The 17,480-nt window shown below is 44.0% G+C and overlaps 1 protein-coding gene across 2 annotated transcripts in view; it reads right to left on the bottom strand.

The window, feature by feature from the left end:
* Window positions 1-17,480, bottom strand: part of atp9a (ATPase phospholipid transporting 9A) — an 80,644-nt gene that overhangs the window by 47,020 nt on the left and 16,144 nt on the right. The window contains exons 18-28 of one of the 2 annotated variants that reach the window (XM_079359280.1): window positions 16,655-16,825; window positions 15,555-15,653; window positions 13,866-13,955; window positions 13,475-13,619; window positions 12,564-12,628; window positions 11,456-11,611; window positions 10,118-10,182; window positions 9,808-9,916; window positions 9,665-9,722; window positions 9,365-9,568; window positions 7,690-7,835 (exon numbers count right to left, since the gene is read on the bottom strand). In XM_079359280.1, coding sequence (XP_079215406.1) covers window positions 7,699-7,835; window positions 9,365-9,568; window positions 9,665-9,722; window positions 9,808-9,916; window positions 10,118-10,182; window positions 11,456-11,611; window positions 12,564-12,628; window positions 13,475-13,619; window positions 13,866-13,955; window positions 15,555-15,653; window positions 16,655-16,825 — 1,299 coding nt within the window. In that variant the 3' untranslated portion in view covers window positions 7,690-7,698. Of the gene's footprint in view, window positions 1-7,261; window positions 7,836-9,364; window positions 9,569-9,664; window positions 9,723-9,807; window positions 9,917-10,117; window positions 10,183-11,455; window positions 11,612-12,563; window positions 12,629-13,474; window positions 13,620-13,865; window positions 13,956-15,554; window positions 15,654-16,654; window positions 16,826-17,480 lie in introns of those variants that run through there. The other variant, XM_079359279.1, reaches the window with a different exon arrangement.

Here is a 17,480-nt window from a genome sequence, read left to right as displayed (position 1 = left end):
AAAAAAACAACAACTGAGAAACAATATACTGTCTGCGAGTCTGAACTGAAACATCTTGACTATTGTTCATGTTTAAAGCAAGCTGTCTGCATGGCCTTGTCTGCTCAGTGCTTACATCAGACAAGTCAGAATCAAGGCCATTCAGAGGAAAATGTGTACAAGGCGAAGGAGGGGGTTGGATGGGTTGATCAGAGGATCTGTTTTGGATTGAGACATGGATTAGTCTGAGTGAAGGGATCCCGTTTTTTGGACTTCCGGTTGAACAAGGTGACTCCTTTTGTTGGTAAACTGAAGGGTCCAAAGAGTATGTCTTCCACATGTAAATTCCTCCACTGTTACGGAACTCTTATGCAACCCGAATTATGAATGAGTTAATGAATACGGCACACGCTTGAGAAAGGAAAAAGGAAAACCCGCCTGTGTCCAGACGGCCGACTTTGCACTTCCGTCTCTTTTTTTTTCTTCTCTTCTCCACCGAGAGCCCACATTTTCCGAGTTCATGCAGTATTTTCCATCACTGTAAAAACAGCTCATTGAGGTAGAGTTGTCTGGGTTAGAGCATTGCCCTGTTCGAGTTTTCCAAGTGTAACATGTGTGGTTGAGCTTTTAAACCAGAGAAGTGGAACTTCAATATGGAAATGGTTAATTGTGTCATGTCTCATGGAAAACTTTGTAAGGAAATTCAGGGGGCAAAGGGAGGCATGGACTTTGGCCTCCATGTGGGCCATTGGCCCAGCTTTCTTATATATGCCAGGTACACGCAACTACCTCCCTTCATTAGCTCTGATTTAGTTTCTCACATCTCATGCACTTACTTTTTCAAGCAGTTCAAATTAGCAGTTCCTCTATAAAAAATAATTAGCTTCATATAAAGTTTTTCATTGTTGGAAATTCTCCTTTCCTTACACAGAGTTGGTTGAGGAATCTATACGATAAAAATGACCCAGCTACAACCATCGTTGCTGATGCTGCAGTTCCGTGAGTGTCCACTTGAGGCTGGTGCCGAAAGGCGAGTCAATCCTTAAAACGGCTAATTTAACATCAGATTTAATAACATTTACAACCCGATTCAGAAAATACACTGAGCCTTCATAGCTAAGCTAGCTTTTATCTATCTATCTATCTATCTATCTATCTATCTATCTATCTATCTATCTATCTATCTATCTATCTATCTATCTATCTATCTATCTATCTATCTATCTATCTATCTATCTATCTATCTATCATAGCGAAGTCAGAGAACCTGGTGCTGCTGTTTTTTCTTTTTTGTTTGATACATGTTTTAATTTTGTGCATTTTTCATTTCGTTTTCTAAGGGTTATTATTTCATGCTCTTGGTGCAAGGATAATTCCTCTCGGACAACGTTGCTACTTTTCAGTTCTCCCCTGACATCCAAATATGGTTCGTTATTTACAGTCTTTGAAAATGACAGTTAGTTAAGAAGACTTTCCTTTAAGTAAACCTGTATGTGTTTGTAAAGGGGAAATAGACTTAAGTCCAAAACACTAATATTCAGTCAACCATGTTTTTATTTTTTTTTTATTTTTAAGGTGAAGTCTGAATGAGTTTGTTTTGTCTACATTGATCTTTGTGTGAGTTGGAATTTGATGGCAAATAATTCTCTATACAGGGGATTAAAAGACTTGTAATAATAATGTAACATTCGGCTGATGTGAAGTTTTGACAAGAAATGTTTATTTAACACGTTCCAAAGTGGAGGAGGACTTTAATAGGAGCAGCAGAGCGGTTTAAAAATGTGTTTTTAAAAGGATTGTAACACGTGGATTAAGGAACATTGTTAGTATGAATTATAATGCAACTCGATCAAACCAGGTTTAAAATCCTCATTAGCTGTTAGAGCAGGAGCACTGAAGCCTTTCAGAACACGACAGAGAGTTTCAGTCTGGGTGCAGCGCTGGCATGTCATTGTGCAATAAGGAATCTTATTTCCTTCCTGCCACAACTTGAGAGCCCTGGAAAACATTTCCCTTCTTTTTCCGAGTTGTATGAATGAACTAAGATGTTCCACTAACATGGAAACTATATACATCCACAGCAGATGAAAACCCACCTCATTATGTAACAAGATTGTGATCGATATTTTGAACGTTTGTAGAGAGAATTCAAGCATCTTTTAGTCCAGTGGAAAAGTGGCCGACAAGCTCATGGATTTTTCCCTTTTTGAGCGCAGCATTATGAAAGCAGATGAAACAATATCAACCCCCCGTGCTCGTCCGCACTATTTCTGCCTCGTCCAGGTTTCCGATCCCATCCAAAAGGGATTTCATAACTTCAACATCCATCTCTATCTATCACCACCACAGTATGGATGAAACAGTCAAAACTTGGTCGTCAAAACAAAGTGAGAGAAATGTATCTGAGCTGAAAGGAAAAACTCACTCCTCCCATTTTAAATCATTCATTCAAATGACTACGAAGCCTCAACCATCAGAATGAATCACTCCTTTGATCAGCTGAAAACTGAATCTAATCCCGTGCATGTTAAAGTCATGTGTGTGGTTTGATTCGGTGTCAATAGAGATCGCAGGGAAACACATCTGCAGCCCTTCTTTAACAGCCGAGGGTGCTAAGACGAATCAAAGCATTCCACACACACACACACACACACACACACACACACACACACACACACACAGCTATAAATAGTGCCCGAGGAGTGTGTGTGTGTGTGTGTGTGTTCATGCCCTGCAATGTTTCTTCTTGGCCTGTCATTGCAACAATCCAGTGTTTACCCAGAGCAGATTCATTGTGTAGTCAACAATTCATAGCTTGTTCATTAGTTGACGTCACTCCACAAAGATTTCCGTAACAAGAACAGAAACTGGAGTTAAAGATGGATCCTGTTTAATGTAGCGTGCTGTTGGAGGATTTTTTTGCATTATTGCAAATAAGTTGATAAGTAGCAGAGGGGGGAAATTACTGAAGCACAAATGTTGGTGGGGACGGCAGCAGAGGCCGGCAGGAGCTCACCCAACCTTCACCCAACGTGAGGTGACTACCACCTGGCGTCCATGACACCCAGCCTCCACCATCACACCGTCGTCCCCACCACGTCATGCTTCGACCTCCACCTCAGAATCAAGGAAGTGTGGACGACAGGAAACACGGGGAATACAACGAAAAAAACTCTTTGCTGCATATTATCCCATCATGCTCTTTTGTAATGAGTCTCGAGATAACACTTCTTATGACTTGGCGCAATACAAATAATAATTTATTGAAATTCTTTAAGACCTTTTTTTTTTTTTTCTAAATGAACATGTCAGGATGGCTTGCACCAGTAATCGTCTAAGTTCCTCTGTCACTCATGATCCTCACAGACCTGTTCAGACTACCGTTTCAAAGCACCTGCGACGTTTCACTCTAAATATGAGCGCAGTAAAGGTGTAAGCTTGATAAGGTTCGACTATTGTGAGCTGCCTTCAAAGCAATAACGCTGATTTCAGCCCAAACAGATGGGACAATAACAGTCCATACATTTACATCAGTGAGTATCACGCATGATAGACGCCACGTGTACAACAAGCACAGAGGAGACCGGGCCTTTGTGTGAAGTGTCATTATATCAGCCTGGCATATATTAGAAGTTAGATTAATAAAACATATTGATTGATTTATCTGGAGGTGGAATGATTTAAGTTCCCAAATAAGAGTCAAAGTTCAGATATTCGTCACAGTTACAGCTAATAGAAACGTTTCTACTTGTACAATGTCCGCACTTTTCAGAGCCTCTTCTGTCAACTTTAATATTTATCAAAAAAACCCGAATCAGTTGTTCTCCTTTTTGTTTCTCTAATCAAAGACAAACACGTGTTTACTATTTCCACCTCTGTTTATCAGGCCCTGAACCAATCCGACGTGACCCACTCAGTGCGTACGCTGTTCAGCCCTCTCTGAGGGAAACTGGCGACGACCCAGCGACCTCGCCGATGTGGTCGCTCTTGGCCTGAAGATCGTATTTGGATCCCACATGGTTCCATGCTATCATTTGTATTAACTGCTTCAGTCAGGATCCTGTGACAGCCTGTGGTATATTCTCTCGCACACATATGGTCATCTCTCTCTCTCTCTCTCTCTCTCTCTCTCTTTCTCTCGACTTGCCCGGTTCCACTGGGAGCAGCGTGTAAGATGTTTCCGAGCTGGAAACAAATTCCAGTGTTGAAGTGCCAAAGATAAAAATGCATCGACCTTGTGGTAATTAGCCTGGATTTGTTGCGCAACGGCCGTTAGCGACTCCTTTCAAAAGCCTGAAAATCCAAACCTTGTAAAATGCAAAAGTAAATTTCAAAATAAACTCTGACTTTGATTGGATTGTGGATTTGGCAGAGGACCAGCGGGGCCTCCGTAGCTGGCTTCAATGACGGGGAGGAAAAGAGGAAAGACCATGAATGTTAAGGCTAGCAGGAAGCTCTGTTGATTCTGGGGTGGAATTTCACTTTTCATGGGACTGATTAACCTAAATGGTTTCTTTTAATGGTTTTACTTACGTGGGCAATGGAACAAATAAATAAAAAAAAAAAGTTGGATATCCACTGTTGTTTTAATATGAACATGCAGTACGCAGGAGCTTTACTGCGTGCTCATATAAGAGGAGGGAAGAAGATTTTATAACCAAGAAGAAAGACAGTTCAATACTTTGGATGCCGATCGGGAAGCTTTGAGGGGCCGGATGTTAAAATGGAAGTTGGATTTGAGCTTGTATTTTTTTTCTCTCTCTGTGACGTCCAAGGCTGCTGTGAGGTAAACAATCCCACTCACACACATTCATACACCACCAACGAAGCAGAGGGAGCAGTTCAGGGTTTAGTGTCTTGTCTAAGGACTCGTCGGTGAACCCCTGACCTTCCAGTTAAGAGGCGACCGACTCCACCACTGAGCCACAGCCCCCCCTCAGCTGTCACTGGTGTATTTTACAGAATCATTAATTATGCTTCTATTCTCACCTCTGGTCTAAACTGTGTCTGTTTGTTGGTCAAACAACCAGACACTGTCTAAATGGCTTCTTTTCAGGGGCACCAGGGGCCTAGTGGTTGGTGTGTGTGATCCATGAGTACAGAGGCTGGAGTCCTTTATGCGGGGGCCCGATCTGCAGTTCTAGAAATTCAAGAAATCAAACAAAATCGGGCGCTTATGACTTCTATGTTTGCTGCTGTGGGTAGAAAAAGGAGAAGTTTAAAAGTCTGGTATTCTGATAACTCGTCCAATTAAAATAAATAAATAAATAAACATCTCTGGGTTGAAATGTCACATAAATCACTTCTTACCATTAAACTTTAAAACAAAGACAAATGTTGCAAGTCTCTCCTTGGAGTAATAACTTTCATCTTTGACTTTCTCTCGGTGTCGTCTCAAGTATCAGTGTGCTGAGAAAGGAGAGTGAAGCACAGCAGCTGCAGCTTCTTCAGGCATCAGGGACTCCCTCCTCTGGTGAAAGCGTGCCAAAACACCCCGACTCCTCCTCCTCCTCCTCCTCCTCCTCCTCCTACTCGCACAGCGTGTCCTGTGTAACTCACACCTCATCAGAAACAGAACTGACGTGGAACACAACCAAAATAACCATAATTGTTTTTGCATGCAAATTGTTGAGGAAAGCTTCGGTGCAGACTCCCTTTTCCGTGTACGAGAGATGCCCTGGGAAAAGGAAAGGATTGTTTTATTCTCAATAATCGGCTCTCTTTCTTTTTTTTTCCCGCTTACTATTCTTTTCTTAGGCAACGATTTGGGATACCCTCGGTTTTAATTCCATTCTGCCCACTAAGCCATCAAAGGCCACATTAAGCTCAGATGCTTCGAAGTCTCGAAGTTCATAAAAGGGTCATTAAACCACATTAAGCTGCATTATTACTTTTGGTGGCTTCGTGTCACAATTTTCACTCATAAAACGTCCAATGTCTTCAAAGTCCTTCAGATCGTTGCAAAATCTTTTAGTCACAAAGTCATTCTTAAAAATGGATTTCCTTAGTTGCTTATTGCCTTTCAGACTCTCATCCCAACAACACTGTGAAAACGTCTCATTAGACTTTTAACCTGGAGCTGGAAGTGGCCTGAAACACCTCACAGGTAACTCCAGTTGTTTGATCGTATCCAGGTGAAAACAACATGTGGTGGAAGTGCACAAGGAAACGAGTGTCACAAGTAAAGAAAGCATGAGATTTATTAATCATCACAACACTTACATCAACACAGCGCTCCCTTTTTTTGTTTCTGCTCGTTTGAGTGTGATCAACGGCATTAATAAATTAAAAACAAAACAGGTTATTATTTACAAAGCAACCAAACCATTCTAGCATGATTTTTATTCTTCGACAACATAAAAATATAAATAATCAGTTGTACAAAAAGAAAAGTCTGTGCAAACAGCTCGCTGAATTCAGTGTGGGGTTTGAGGTGAAAAATCAGGAGGACTTTATGGCACGCTGGTCGCTCTGTTTGACACGCTGAGATCCAGGTCACGTGACGGATTCCTGTGACTGTCATCATGTTATTCTGTTAGCTGTGGATTATTTACAGTCTGTGGTGAAATGAAATGAGGAGCGTAGTGTTTTATTTTCTCTGTGTGTGTGTGTGCAGTATTAGTAATACTTATCGACAATATTCACATTGTTTCAGACCAAGCGGAGCTGATTTGATCCCTTTTTTTTCTGTCACAGCTGAACTGAGGAGGTGAGCAGAAGGGAGGGGGGCCCTGGATTAGACGACATGAAGGAGGAGGAGGAGGAGGAGGAGGGGGGGGGCAGCAGGACTTGTGTCAGTAGGATATTTTCAGTTATGGCTTTAGGTCACTGTTACAGTGAGTCATCATGCAATGCTGACGGCCGGCCGGCGCTGGTCGGCCGAGGAGCCACAAGAGAGGCTGCGAATTCTCCCTGCGGACAAACAGCTACAAATAACTGAGTCTCCTTCGTGGCTGTTTTTGACCGCGCTCCACAAACACTAACAAGTCGAGGGTCCGTGTACAAAGAGACAAATACAGATTTAACTTCAGACATCACGGGTCATGCTAAAATAAACGACCGCTCCACGTCGCCGTGACGCACCAACAAATACACAAACTTGCAGACGTGTGTTTGATGCAAAGTCTCGCCAGTAAACCTTCTTCTTTTTTTTTTTTTTAAACCGTGTGTTTCTCAAACTGCATTTTTAGAAGTCACCGTTTAAGGAGAGCGTGAATCAACCGCGTCGAGTTCAGTGTTTAACAATAGAGTCGGCTTTAAGGTGGAACGAGAATGCGAGGAAATCACGTCCACCGCTAAAAACACATTTATAGGACTTGAGATACTTTGTCCTCTCTGTAAAACAAACCTGCAGAATTGACTGAACTGATTCGGTGCCTCCACATATATATTTTCCCTGCAGGCTTAAAAAAGGCATTTAATGAGGAGCAGAGTGCTGGCACAAACACCTTTGGCTAAACTGATTCAACCGTCCAATCACAGCAGTCGATCAGTCGGCCTTTGCATCAAACATCAGTAGCAAGTTAAAGTGCTTCTTCTTCTTTTTTTTTTTTTTTAAAAGTAAACAATCTGTCCCACTCTGAAGTGTTTGTCTTCGACGTCTCCGAGTCAGATAAATTAAAGGGCGTAGATCCACGTCTGATTCTCTGGTTGAAGCGCAGGCTCAGCTGGATGAAGACGGCCATCTTTGTTTGTTCACATTGAGAAAACGTCGAGTCTTTAATTGGTCAGCTTGGAGTAGTTAGGAGGTGAGAAGCGTCTGCGGAGGTACTTGAGGATGTAAAGGGGCAGACAGCTCACCAGCGTGATGACGGTCACCTTCCACAGGAACGACACGGTGGTGATGAAGTACACGTCTGCCACACACGGCGAGAGAGTCACAGGTCAGGATGAGGTGGGAGGAGACAGACATACAGGTTTCATCTGGTTTCACATTTCAGGGAAGAACGTGCTTTCTAGGTTTCAGTTACCGTGATTTGTAAACACAAAGTCTCATGTTGCCTTGGAGACGGAGGAAGCTACGGGCTAAACACGAAAGTAGAGTTCATAAATCCCTGATTGCATTGAACCAACAGAAATAAAAACAGCTCCCTCTGGATTGCATGGATGTGTAAGAAAACTTCAAACATGAGGATTCTCAGTCCTGCAGGTTTCTGAGCCATTTTAAGGGGGATTGATGAGAAAGCATAAAATTTACTGACTATAAAAAAAACATCTGTAACATTTCTGTGTTCATGTTTGACTGACTGGCTCAAACATCCGACAGTTTCTCCTTTAAAATGTATCTCAGCATGAGAAAACCTCCTTGTCCATCTTAAAAAGCGAGTGAAGTTTAATCACAATGATCTCAACGTTTCCTTTAAAGGGATACTTCACCCATTTGCATGAAGCTGTGTATCATTAGAAACATGGTCGTAGTGTTGTATGGTCGTGAATCCAGCCCTCAATTTGCCCTGAGACGAGAAAAATATGTTTTTCTTTGCTTGAAAGTTTTCTTCATGTGATGCAAAAAGCGTCATATTGCATCACATGAAGTAAAAATGGGCAATAATGGGCAAAATGAGGGCTGGATTTACGACCATTCAACACTACTACCATGTTTCTAATGATACACAGCTTTATGTAAATGGGTGAAGTATCCCTTTAAAGAAATGAGAGAAATGAGAAATCAACCTGAACAAACAGACTTGGAAACTGTCCAGTGAAGTGTTGGAGCTGTGCATGCATCAGAGGAGTAACCTTTAAGTCTATTCCAGTCTGACTTCAGGAGGGAGAAAAACCACATGCCAGTCATGATCCTCAGTGGTCCGGAGTGGAGGCTTAAAATGGAAGCCCACGCCTCACATAAAGCTGAAAATAAAAACTGGGAATTCTATCGGTCAGAGGATCGTAGAGAAGTCTTAATTTGGCGTGACTAAAAGTGGCTCTTTTTTTTTTTGTCTCTTTCTGCATGCTCGAGTAAATAAATGTTAAACAGTCTGGAAACATGCAGGCTGTAGGAGAGTTACATAAACGGCAACAATACGACCTTCCTCAGTCTGTTTCTCTGTAAGTCATCGTCACTGGGATCAAAACAGAAACTTTGGCCGTCCAGAGGAAACTAACAGGATGGTTGGCATTTCCCCGTTGATACTACAGGAGGACAATGTTTCACTGCTCTCACCTTTAGCCTTCCGAATATTCTGCTTATTGCACACCAGAGGCGTAATGTGAACGAGCGGTTCCCCCCCTTACCGCCGAGTGCTGACGCACTATTTCAAGGTCGGCGAAGAACACAAAAACATCGCCGAGGCTGCAGCAGAATAATGCAGTCTAGACGAGCTGCTTCATGATCTGTGTGTTGGGTAATAATCAGGGTTTGTATGTAGCGGCGGCTCAGACTCACCGATGAACTCGTGCAGGAAGACGAGCGAGGCCACGTAGCACGCCAAGCTCAGCAGCTCGGCCACGATCATGAGCCAGTGCCACGTCTGGATGGTCAGCGCCACCATCAGCAGCTCGGTCAGGATCAGGGAGGTGAAGGAGATGGCGACGATGTGGACGAACTCCGACTCGAAGAGCAGCAGCGCCCCGTACATGATGATGCTTCCTGCGTGAGGGAAGCGAGAGAGAGAGGAGACGTCACGCCCTAAATCTGGCCTGGAGACCTTTGACCTCCCGTGTTCTATTTCACCGTCTTCCTCACCTTGATAGATACTTATTAAGACCCATATTAGAAACGTCTTGAAAGAAAGCGGCCGTCCCTGTGTGAAGAGAAGAGCAGTCAGGTTCGACGTGCATTTCTGCCGATTCGAGCGAGCTCAGAGATCACACTGACGGAATAAATACCTTCAAGAGATCTTTGTATAATTCAGGGTACAACATGGCCACCTCAGATTTAACGTCTTTGTCCAGCACCAGAGAGAAGACGGGGAACATGGTGTAGACCGTGGAGTATCTGAAACAACAGAGTGAGGGGAAGGGGGGCGTTTCACACATTTCAGTGTGTATCAGCACAAGTGTTCGATATGTTCATATTTTCCTCCTGCTCGCATTTCAGTAAAAAAAAAAAAAAAAACAGCCAGAGGAAATGGCGAACGACCGAGGCAGCCAAAATGCTCTGCTGATAAGTCATCGACCTTCAGAGTCTGTATCTCACCCGATGATCAGGAATCCTTGGTAGAGCGGGACTGAGGCGAAGTAGAAAACCGAGCAGAAGACAGCCTGAACGAAACGGAGACAAAAAGAGACGGTGAGAAATCTTCAAGACTAAAAAAATATAAAAAATAAAAACAATGCAGATGATAAAACAGAGTTCAACACAGACATGGAAGAGGAATAAAGACATGACTGTAACTTGGTAACACATATTTTAAAAGGTCACCACTCTGACTTATCAATGAGCTGAATCACAACACTCTTATCCTCCTCTCTCACTCTCTCTCTCTCTCTCTGCCAGAGAGAGTGACTAATTCTAACATGTGTCTTCAACTTGTCGACGGTGCCAGTATTGAGCTGTCATCCCGGCGGACCCGCAGCAGACGGGTCACAGCTGCGGCTGTGGTTGGCGTTCATGTGAGACATGTGGAGGACGGCCTCCCTGAAAGCCCAAAGTCCAGCGTGCAGTGAGTCATGGGCTGTCCCTCCAGGCGGGGGCTGAGGTTGGACCGGGACATGGGAAGGAGATTTTGGACGGTTCATTGAGGGGGGTGGGGTGGGGTGGGGTGGGGGGCAGGGGGGGGGCTCAGAAGGGCACCACGGGCTGAGTCCTCTGAGTCATGGTGCACTCCACCCTTCCATGACCACCCCTGAAACCTTTCCTCCTTTTCCTCCTCTCATTTAGGTTGGAGGTGTTGTGGATAAACATAACCCACGTCTCCCTGCCCACACTTTAACACAACACACGTTCCTTCTCAGACGGGTTTTTTTTTTTTTTTTTAAAGATTTTATGATTGCTTTGACTCAGTGTTTCACGCTGCAAAACTCTGAAAGCTGAGAGCTAAACTTAACTTCTTCATCCTACTGCAAGCACCAATTTGCACAACTTTAAATACCTAACCTCAACCTGAACTAACGGCTCAACTCTTAGACTCTCATTATAAAAGAAAGTGAACAGTCATTCTGGTTAATGCATCATTTTGTGGAGTTACATTTTCAAACTCAGTTTGCAGTGAAGGGGGAAACTTTCATCCAGCAGTGTTTAACTCTAACAAAGAGATTATCTGTGTGTAAATGAACTACAAGGGAAGCTCCCTGCTCAGGTTTAAATAATGTCACACTGGAGTCGGACATTCGGACGCAAGCGTGCGAACTGAGCATGACTGAAAAGTGAAAGAAAGAAAAACCTGCTCTGTATTTACATGTAATCTAAGAGAAGTGCTGGTCAAGGCTTGGAGAGGCCTTAGAAGGCAGCTAGACCAGGTGCATTCTGGGTGTTGAAGTTTTCTCCTGTCTGTGCGATGCAACACTTTAAAGAAAGGAGTGACTCCCAGCCTACCTGCATGGTGCTGATGCACAGACTCCTGTGGATGACGAACTGGCAAAGCGCCGCAGACCTTTTGTAGCTGTTCCGACCGTGAACCATGAGGAGACGGCCTAAATGTTTGAACTGAGTCACCGAGAAGTCTGCGGCCAGCGACGCCTGCTTTCCTTCCTGTCGAACACACAACACAGAGGGATGTGAGGACAAGCTGCAGAGAAGCATCTACTGACCTGAAAGGTTGACCTTTTGGTTTACAGTGACAAACAACTCGCAGTCTGAAGGTGGGAAAAACCCGCAGAGCATGAAGTCAAAATCAAGAATCCTTTCAGCATCTGAGCAGCAGATGTCAATAACTGTTAATTCGTCCGGATTAAAAAAAGGATGCGTTCGTCTTGTTAGTATTTATTCTTCAGATTGTTTCTCCATTAGTCACTCCAGCTGATGGGCTGAATTTATGACTTGCTCACAGGCCGTCTTCCTGCTGAAAATCCATCTTTGGAAGTTTTGAATTTTTTTCAATTTTTTTTCTTTAAGTATCTTGATTTTTACATCATGGATTTTTTTCCCACCTCTACAGTAAAAATGATATTTATTTGTATATAATATTCGATTTTTGGACCAACGTGAGATTTTTTTTTTTGTTGCCCCTAAAATTCAATAAAATGCTAATTATTCCCTAAAACTTAAGTAACTAAAGCCATCCATATTTCTTCTAGCTGAGTCACGATGTTTCCAATCTTTATATGTCGCTAAGTTAACTAGCTCTGTATCAGCAGTGTGTCGTCTGGGTTTACCTTCCCTGATTTATCAGACAATAAAGGAGCTCTATAAATCTTCACTGCAAAGAGAGTGAGAACACAAACGTCTCTTTCTGGCGTGTATGAAGTCCTGTGAGAAGCACAAAAGGTGTACAGACACTCGGATACGTTTACTCGAGCACACACGCATCCTGTCATTTCTGTTTCCTCTTCTCAGACAATGGATCCTCAACAAAGAGGAATCATCTGTCGTGCACGCCTCTCCACACGCCTCTGAACACGAGAGAGATCTTGACAGGAAACGCAGACGACAGAATCTGTGAGAGCGGCTCGTCGGTGTGAAGGGACGAGTTGGAGAGTCTTACTTTTCCCTCCACTCCCACGCCACAGTCGGCTTCCTGGATCATGCTGACATCGTTTCCTCCGTCCCCTAAGAGAAAACAAAAGCCATCGAGGTGTCAGGATTCTCATCAGTGACTCACCGGTACAAACTCTGAAAGAGTAGTTCACAAGACGCTCCCTTAGTTTGTCCTGATAAGAGATCAGAGGTACGGCCAAAATAATCTAAATGACACATCTGAGAGGAATTTAGCAGATAAAAGGCCTCGACGACCAGGAAGTGCAGAGAGGATAATAAAAACCTGTTTGTTTAGTCAAGAGCTCTTTGGTCTGCAGAAGGTTCACTTAGTACATTCACTCAATGTGGAGGAGGAGGAGGAGGAGGAGGAGAAGGAGAAGGAGAAGAATTAAGAGGAGGAGGAGAAGAAGGAGAACAAGAACGAGGAGGAAGAAGAATGAGAAGGAGAAGGAAGAGGAGAAGGATAAGAAGGAGATGGAGAAAGAGGAGGAGGAAAGGGAGAAGAATGAGAAGGAGAAGGAGGATGAGAAGAATGAGAAGGAGAAGGAGGAGAAGGGAGAGAAGGAGGAGAAGGAGGAGGAAGGAGAATGAGGAGGAGAAGAAGGAGAAGAAGAAGAAGGAGGAGGAGGAGAAGAAGGAGAAGGAGGAGGAGGAGAAGGAGGATAAGAAGGAGGAGGAGAAGGAGGGGAAGGAAGAGAAGGAGGAGGAGAAGGAGGAGAAGGAGGAGGAGGAGGAAGAGAAGAAGGTGCAGGAGAAGGAGAAGGAGGAGGAGGAGAAGAAGAAGAAGAAGGAGAAGGAAGAGGAGGAGAAGGAGAAGAAGAAGCAGGAGAAGGACAAGGAGGAGGAGGAGGAGAAGGAGGAGGAGGAGAAGGAGGAGGAGGAGGAGAAGCTGTCAGGCTGTTGGTGTTTTGGACTCACCTACAGCGCAGGTGAGCTTGCCCGTGCGCTCCTGCAGCAGCTTGACTATCTGAGCCTTCTGGGTCGGCGTGCACCTGCAGCAGACCACAGCGGGACACTGACACGCCAGCTCCATGAACTCGTACTCGTAGTATTTGAGACAAACCTGCAGTGAAGCCACAACGGACAGGTGAGCGTCACGTCTCCAGTGACAGTTAAACTCCTGCTGAGGGTTTCAGACACACTCTAACCACAGACACCACATCCACAGGGGCTTCTGTGGCAGCGATACGATCACAACACAGACACACACATCAGACCAGTCAGTTGAAGGAGAGTTACACACATACACACACACACGCACACACACACACACACACACGCACACGCACACACACACAGAATGCTTTACCTCAAGCGAGTCCCCTGATATCACCAGCGCACAGTCGTGTTTTCTCCTGAAGGCGTTGAGCTCCAGGTGGGCTTCCCCTCGAGTCGTCACCTGGGGCAGAGACAACCACACACACACACACACACACACACACACACACACACACACACACACACACAATCATTGATACACACAGAGGAGAGAAACGATCTGTCAGGCAGTGCATCCTGATCGTTATCAGACTGGTAGATTAAAAAAAAAAATTCTTGCAAAAAAAAAAAATCCAACAAACGGATGTTTGAACTGAAATCTATCTCAGCAGCTTTTACATTTAAAGAGTTTCTCTCCTCACAGAGATGATGATAAAGTCACTGTTTGAACATAGACACAATGTTGGAAGTCAACACGAGGAACTTTAACTCTAAGACACAAAACAAATAAGATATTATTACTTTATTGATCCCTAGAGGGGAAATCCAGACTTTGCAGCAGCAAAACAGAATAAAACAGGAAACAAAAAAAACAATAAAAGATCTATATAGAAGAATATGCATAATGGGTGAAGTGAACAGGACTGATGTGCAGTGACATTTGCATATTAATGAGTATATTCTTTATTTGTTTTAACCAATAATTGTTGTTGTTTTTTTAGGTTCAATGACGATGAACAGACACTTGAATATGTTGTTTATCTGGTTTGTATCAGATCATCATCATCAGCCTGTGATAACGTCAAAGTCACAACTAAAAAGTGACTTAATCTTATCTGCAATTCATTTTTGGCCCCGGGTTACAATTTCCTGAAAATATGACTTTAAACTAATCTTTGTTAAATGATGTCATTATAACAAGCAGAGTGCTCTTGGGAATGCTAACATGGGAGGTGTCGAGTAAACCGTTCACACAGTCTTGAAGTGTAAAATGTGCGAGGTTTAAAAATCACCTGAGGTTTCAAACAATGGCGTCAGGTTCAAATATAGATTTCAAAATTCTCCAAAAATGCGACTCTGACAAGGCATGGCGTAAATCCATCAACGCGAGCTCCGCTCAGGAATGAATATCCTTCAACCGCTGACTATTCATACGTCAATCCACATCAGGCCCGAGTGACCACCAGGAAACTAATCCAGATGTATGTGCTGCAGGCCCAGTCAGCACTCCCCCGTCCGCTGGGACAGGGGGGGTTTTCAAGCCCTTGCCAGCCATTGTTATTCTCTTCCAGTAAGCGCAGTTGTACGCAAGTTGTAACCTTCCTACATGGCAGGCGCTCCTTCTGCTCTGGCACGGCTCCAGAGGGGAAAGCAGGAGGGGAACTATCAAAGCGGGGCGGTGAGAGTCCGAAAGCTGCAAAACAAATTAGGAAGTGAGCCCTGTGGATGTTCCCTCTGGGAGTGGTTCAGCTGGTTTCTCCTGTGTGTGTGTGTGTGTGTGTGTGTGTGTGTGTGTGAGCGAAGGCCTGTTTGTTCTCTGTGACAGTGGTTTGGATGCTTCCACTGGTGGGAGGTGATTTATTCAGCTGTGGCTGCTGGCCTGTGCTGCATGCATAGTTTTGTGGGGGCCGTATCTCCACCAGCTCGTGGGCCCGGGTCGCTCAGAGGATGGATGCTCGCAGGTCGCCGGGGGTCAGGAAACCGTCACCGCTAAACGTGAACTAGGATGAACCCTGCGGCACTAAAAATCAACTCATAACATGTTAGAGGAAGCACTTACGGATCTGAAGATGTGGATGTCCTGGTTGCGAGTGATCAGATGGGCGTTCTTTGCGGTGCATGTGGCCGTTTCCAGCTTGTCTCCCGTCAGCATCCAAACCTACAAAGAGACCAGAAAGAAAACATCTCATGCAACAACATCTCAACATGTCTGAAGCTAAATGTTTCTCTGTAAGAGGGCGAAAGTTAGTAACAGAATACAAACACAAGTCTTATCTTTCATCATTAGCCGGATGTCTTTTAGAAAGTTCAAGAACATTTTAAAAAGCTGATTCATTTACATTCAAAGACACATTTTCTTCACCGTTTTAAACCGTTCAGGTCTCGAGTCTTCAGCAGGGATTTCTACTTTTACTCAGATTTAATAAACAGCCACGATACCGTTCAAAACGTACTTTAATGAAAACATTCAGTAAACTCATTTGTAGAGAGTAAAGTGCTGGCAGCATTAATTATTATGTTTCCATCAAGAGTGAGGATGAGGAGGAATATTTCTGGGAAGACGGAGCAATTGCCGTTTTTCCAAATTTCACTTGTTGAAATCAAAGAGCTGCTGAAAATAAGTTCAACTGGAACGCGTTGAGAAAGAGTCGAATTATTCAAAACCTCAGCAAAAATAAAAATCAACAAGGGAACGAGTCATATACTGGCTGAAAGAAAAGCGTAGGAGCTGACCTCCTCCTTTTTTTACCTCCTGCTGAAATGTTTTAAACAACATGTGAGAAGCAAATAAAGATGAGCACAGACGCACATCTCTTTGCAGCTGCTGATGCAGATAATGTTATTAGTCAGAGAATCAAAAGGGCGCGTTGCTCTGAAGAAGCAGCTCTGCCATCACTATGCAGACAAAAAAAAAACATCCCCATAAAAATGTGCTCAAATATTTTGTATAAACTCCTTGCAGTTAGCCAACGAAGCATCACTTCAAACTTCATTTATAAAGCATCTTTATTACCCAGAGTCATGTTTTATCTTTCCCTGTAGAAGCATGAGGCTCATTTATGTGGCTGCTTATTAAAAACACATGTTCTGTTCAGTTTTGTTTTTCTGAATTGTTGCTATTATAAGCTATGAAGCAATTCCCCCCCCCCCGACGCGGACCTTGATGCCTGCATTGCGAAGGATCTCCAGCGTGGGCCTGACGTCGGTCTGAAGCTGGTCCTCCACCCCGGTCAGACACAGCAGCTCCATCTCCATCTCCAGACTCTCGATCACGGTGGCCACCTTCAGCGAGCGGTCGTGGACGCTGAGCTTGGCCTGTACGTACCGTGCCTCGGGAGCAAGAGAGGAATTTATTTCTATTAGTTTGAGAGGATCAAATTCTGGGAAGTAAAAATAAAAAAATCATTGAGAGATAAAAACGAAGTCGTAACCAGGGATTGGGAGAGAGAAAAAATCCCGGCTTCACAATCACAACAAACACCTGAACGTACATTCAACGGGGAATCATGTGCATACATGAGCATCAAACACACCATTCAACATGCACTGAGACGTTAAGCTATCAAATATCAAGCTCTCAGCCAGAGCAGTATTTGTTGTTTCAAGCAGCCCTGAAAACAACGTCCACGTTTTTAGAAAAATCTGGAAATACAGCCGTGATCAATTGGTTAACGCCCTTTCTTCGGAGCTCCAACTCCGGGGCAATTTGGGAATGAGATAAAGCGAAAACAATTTGAGGGTGACTCATACAGGAACACAAACTGTGTGTGTGACTCAGCCGGTGACTCACTGCTGCCCACCAGCTCTGCTCACACAATCATACACTTCAGTGAGGGGCCTGGGGCTGAAGACTGCAGGGGGAGGCAGCCCTGCCCTGCTCAAACAATAAGTGGGGCCTGGGTGTGTGTGTGTGTGTGTGTGAGGGCGGGGGGGGCATGGATCGGACCCTCTAATTACCAAACAACACACTTTGACATTTCCAAAT

This window comes from Symphodus melops (genome assembly GCF_947650265.1).
Source record: "Symphodus melops genome assembly, chromosome: 13".
Lineage (NCBI taxonomy): Eukaryota > Metazoa > Chordata > Actinopteri > Labriformes > Labridae > Symphodus > Symphodus melops.
The sequence above is the reverse complement of the archived record's forward strand: the minus strand, read 5'-3'. Positions and strand labels throughout refer to the sequence as shown.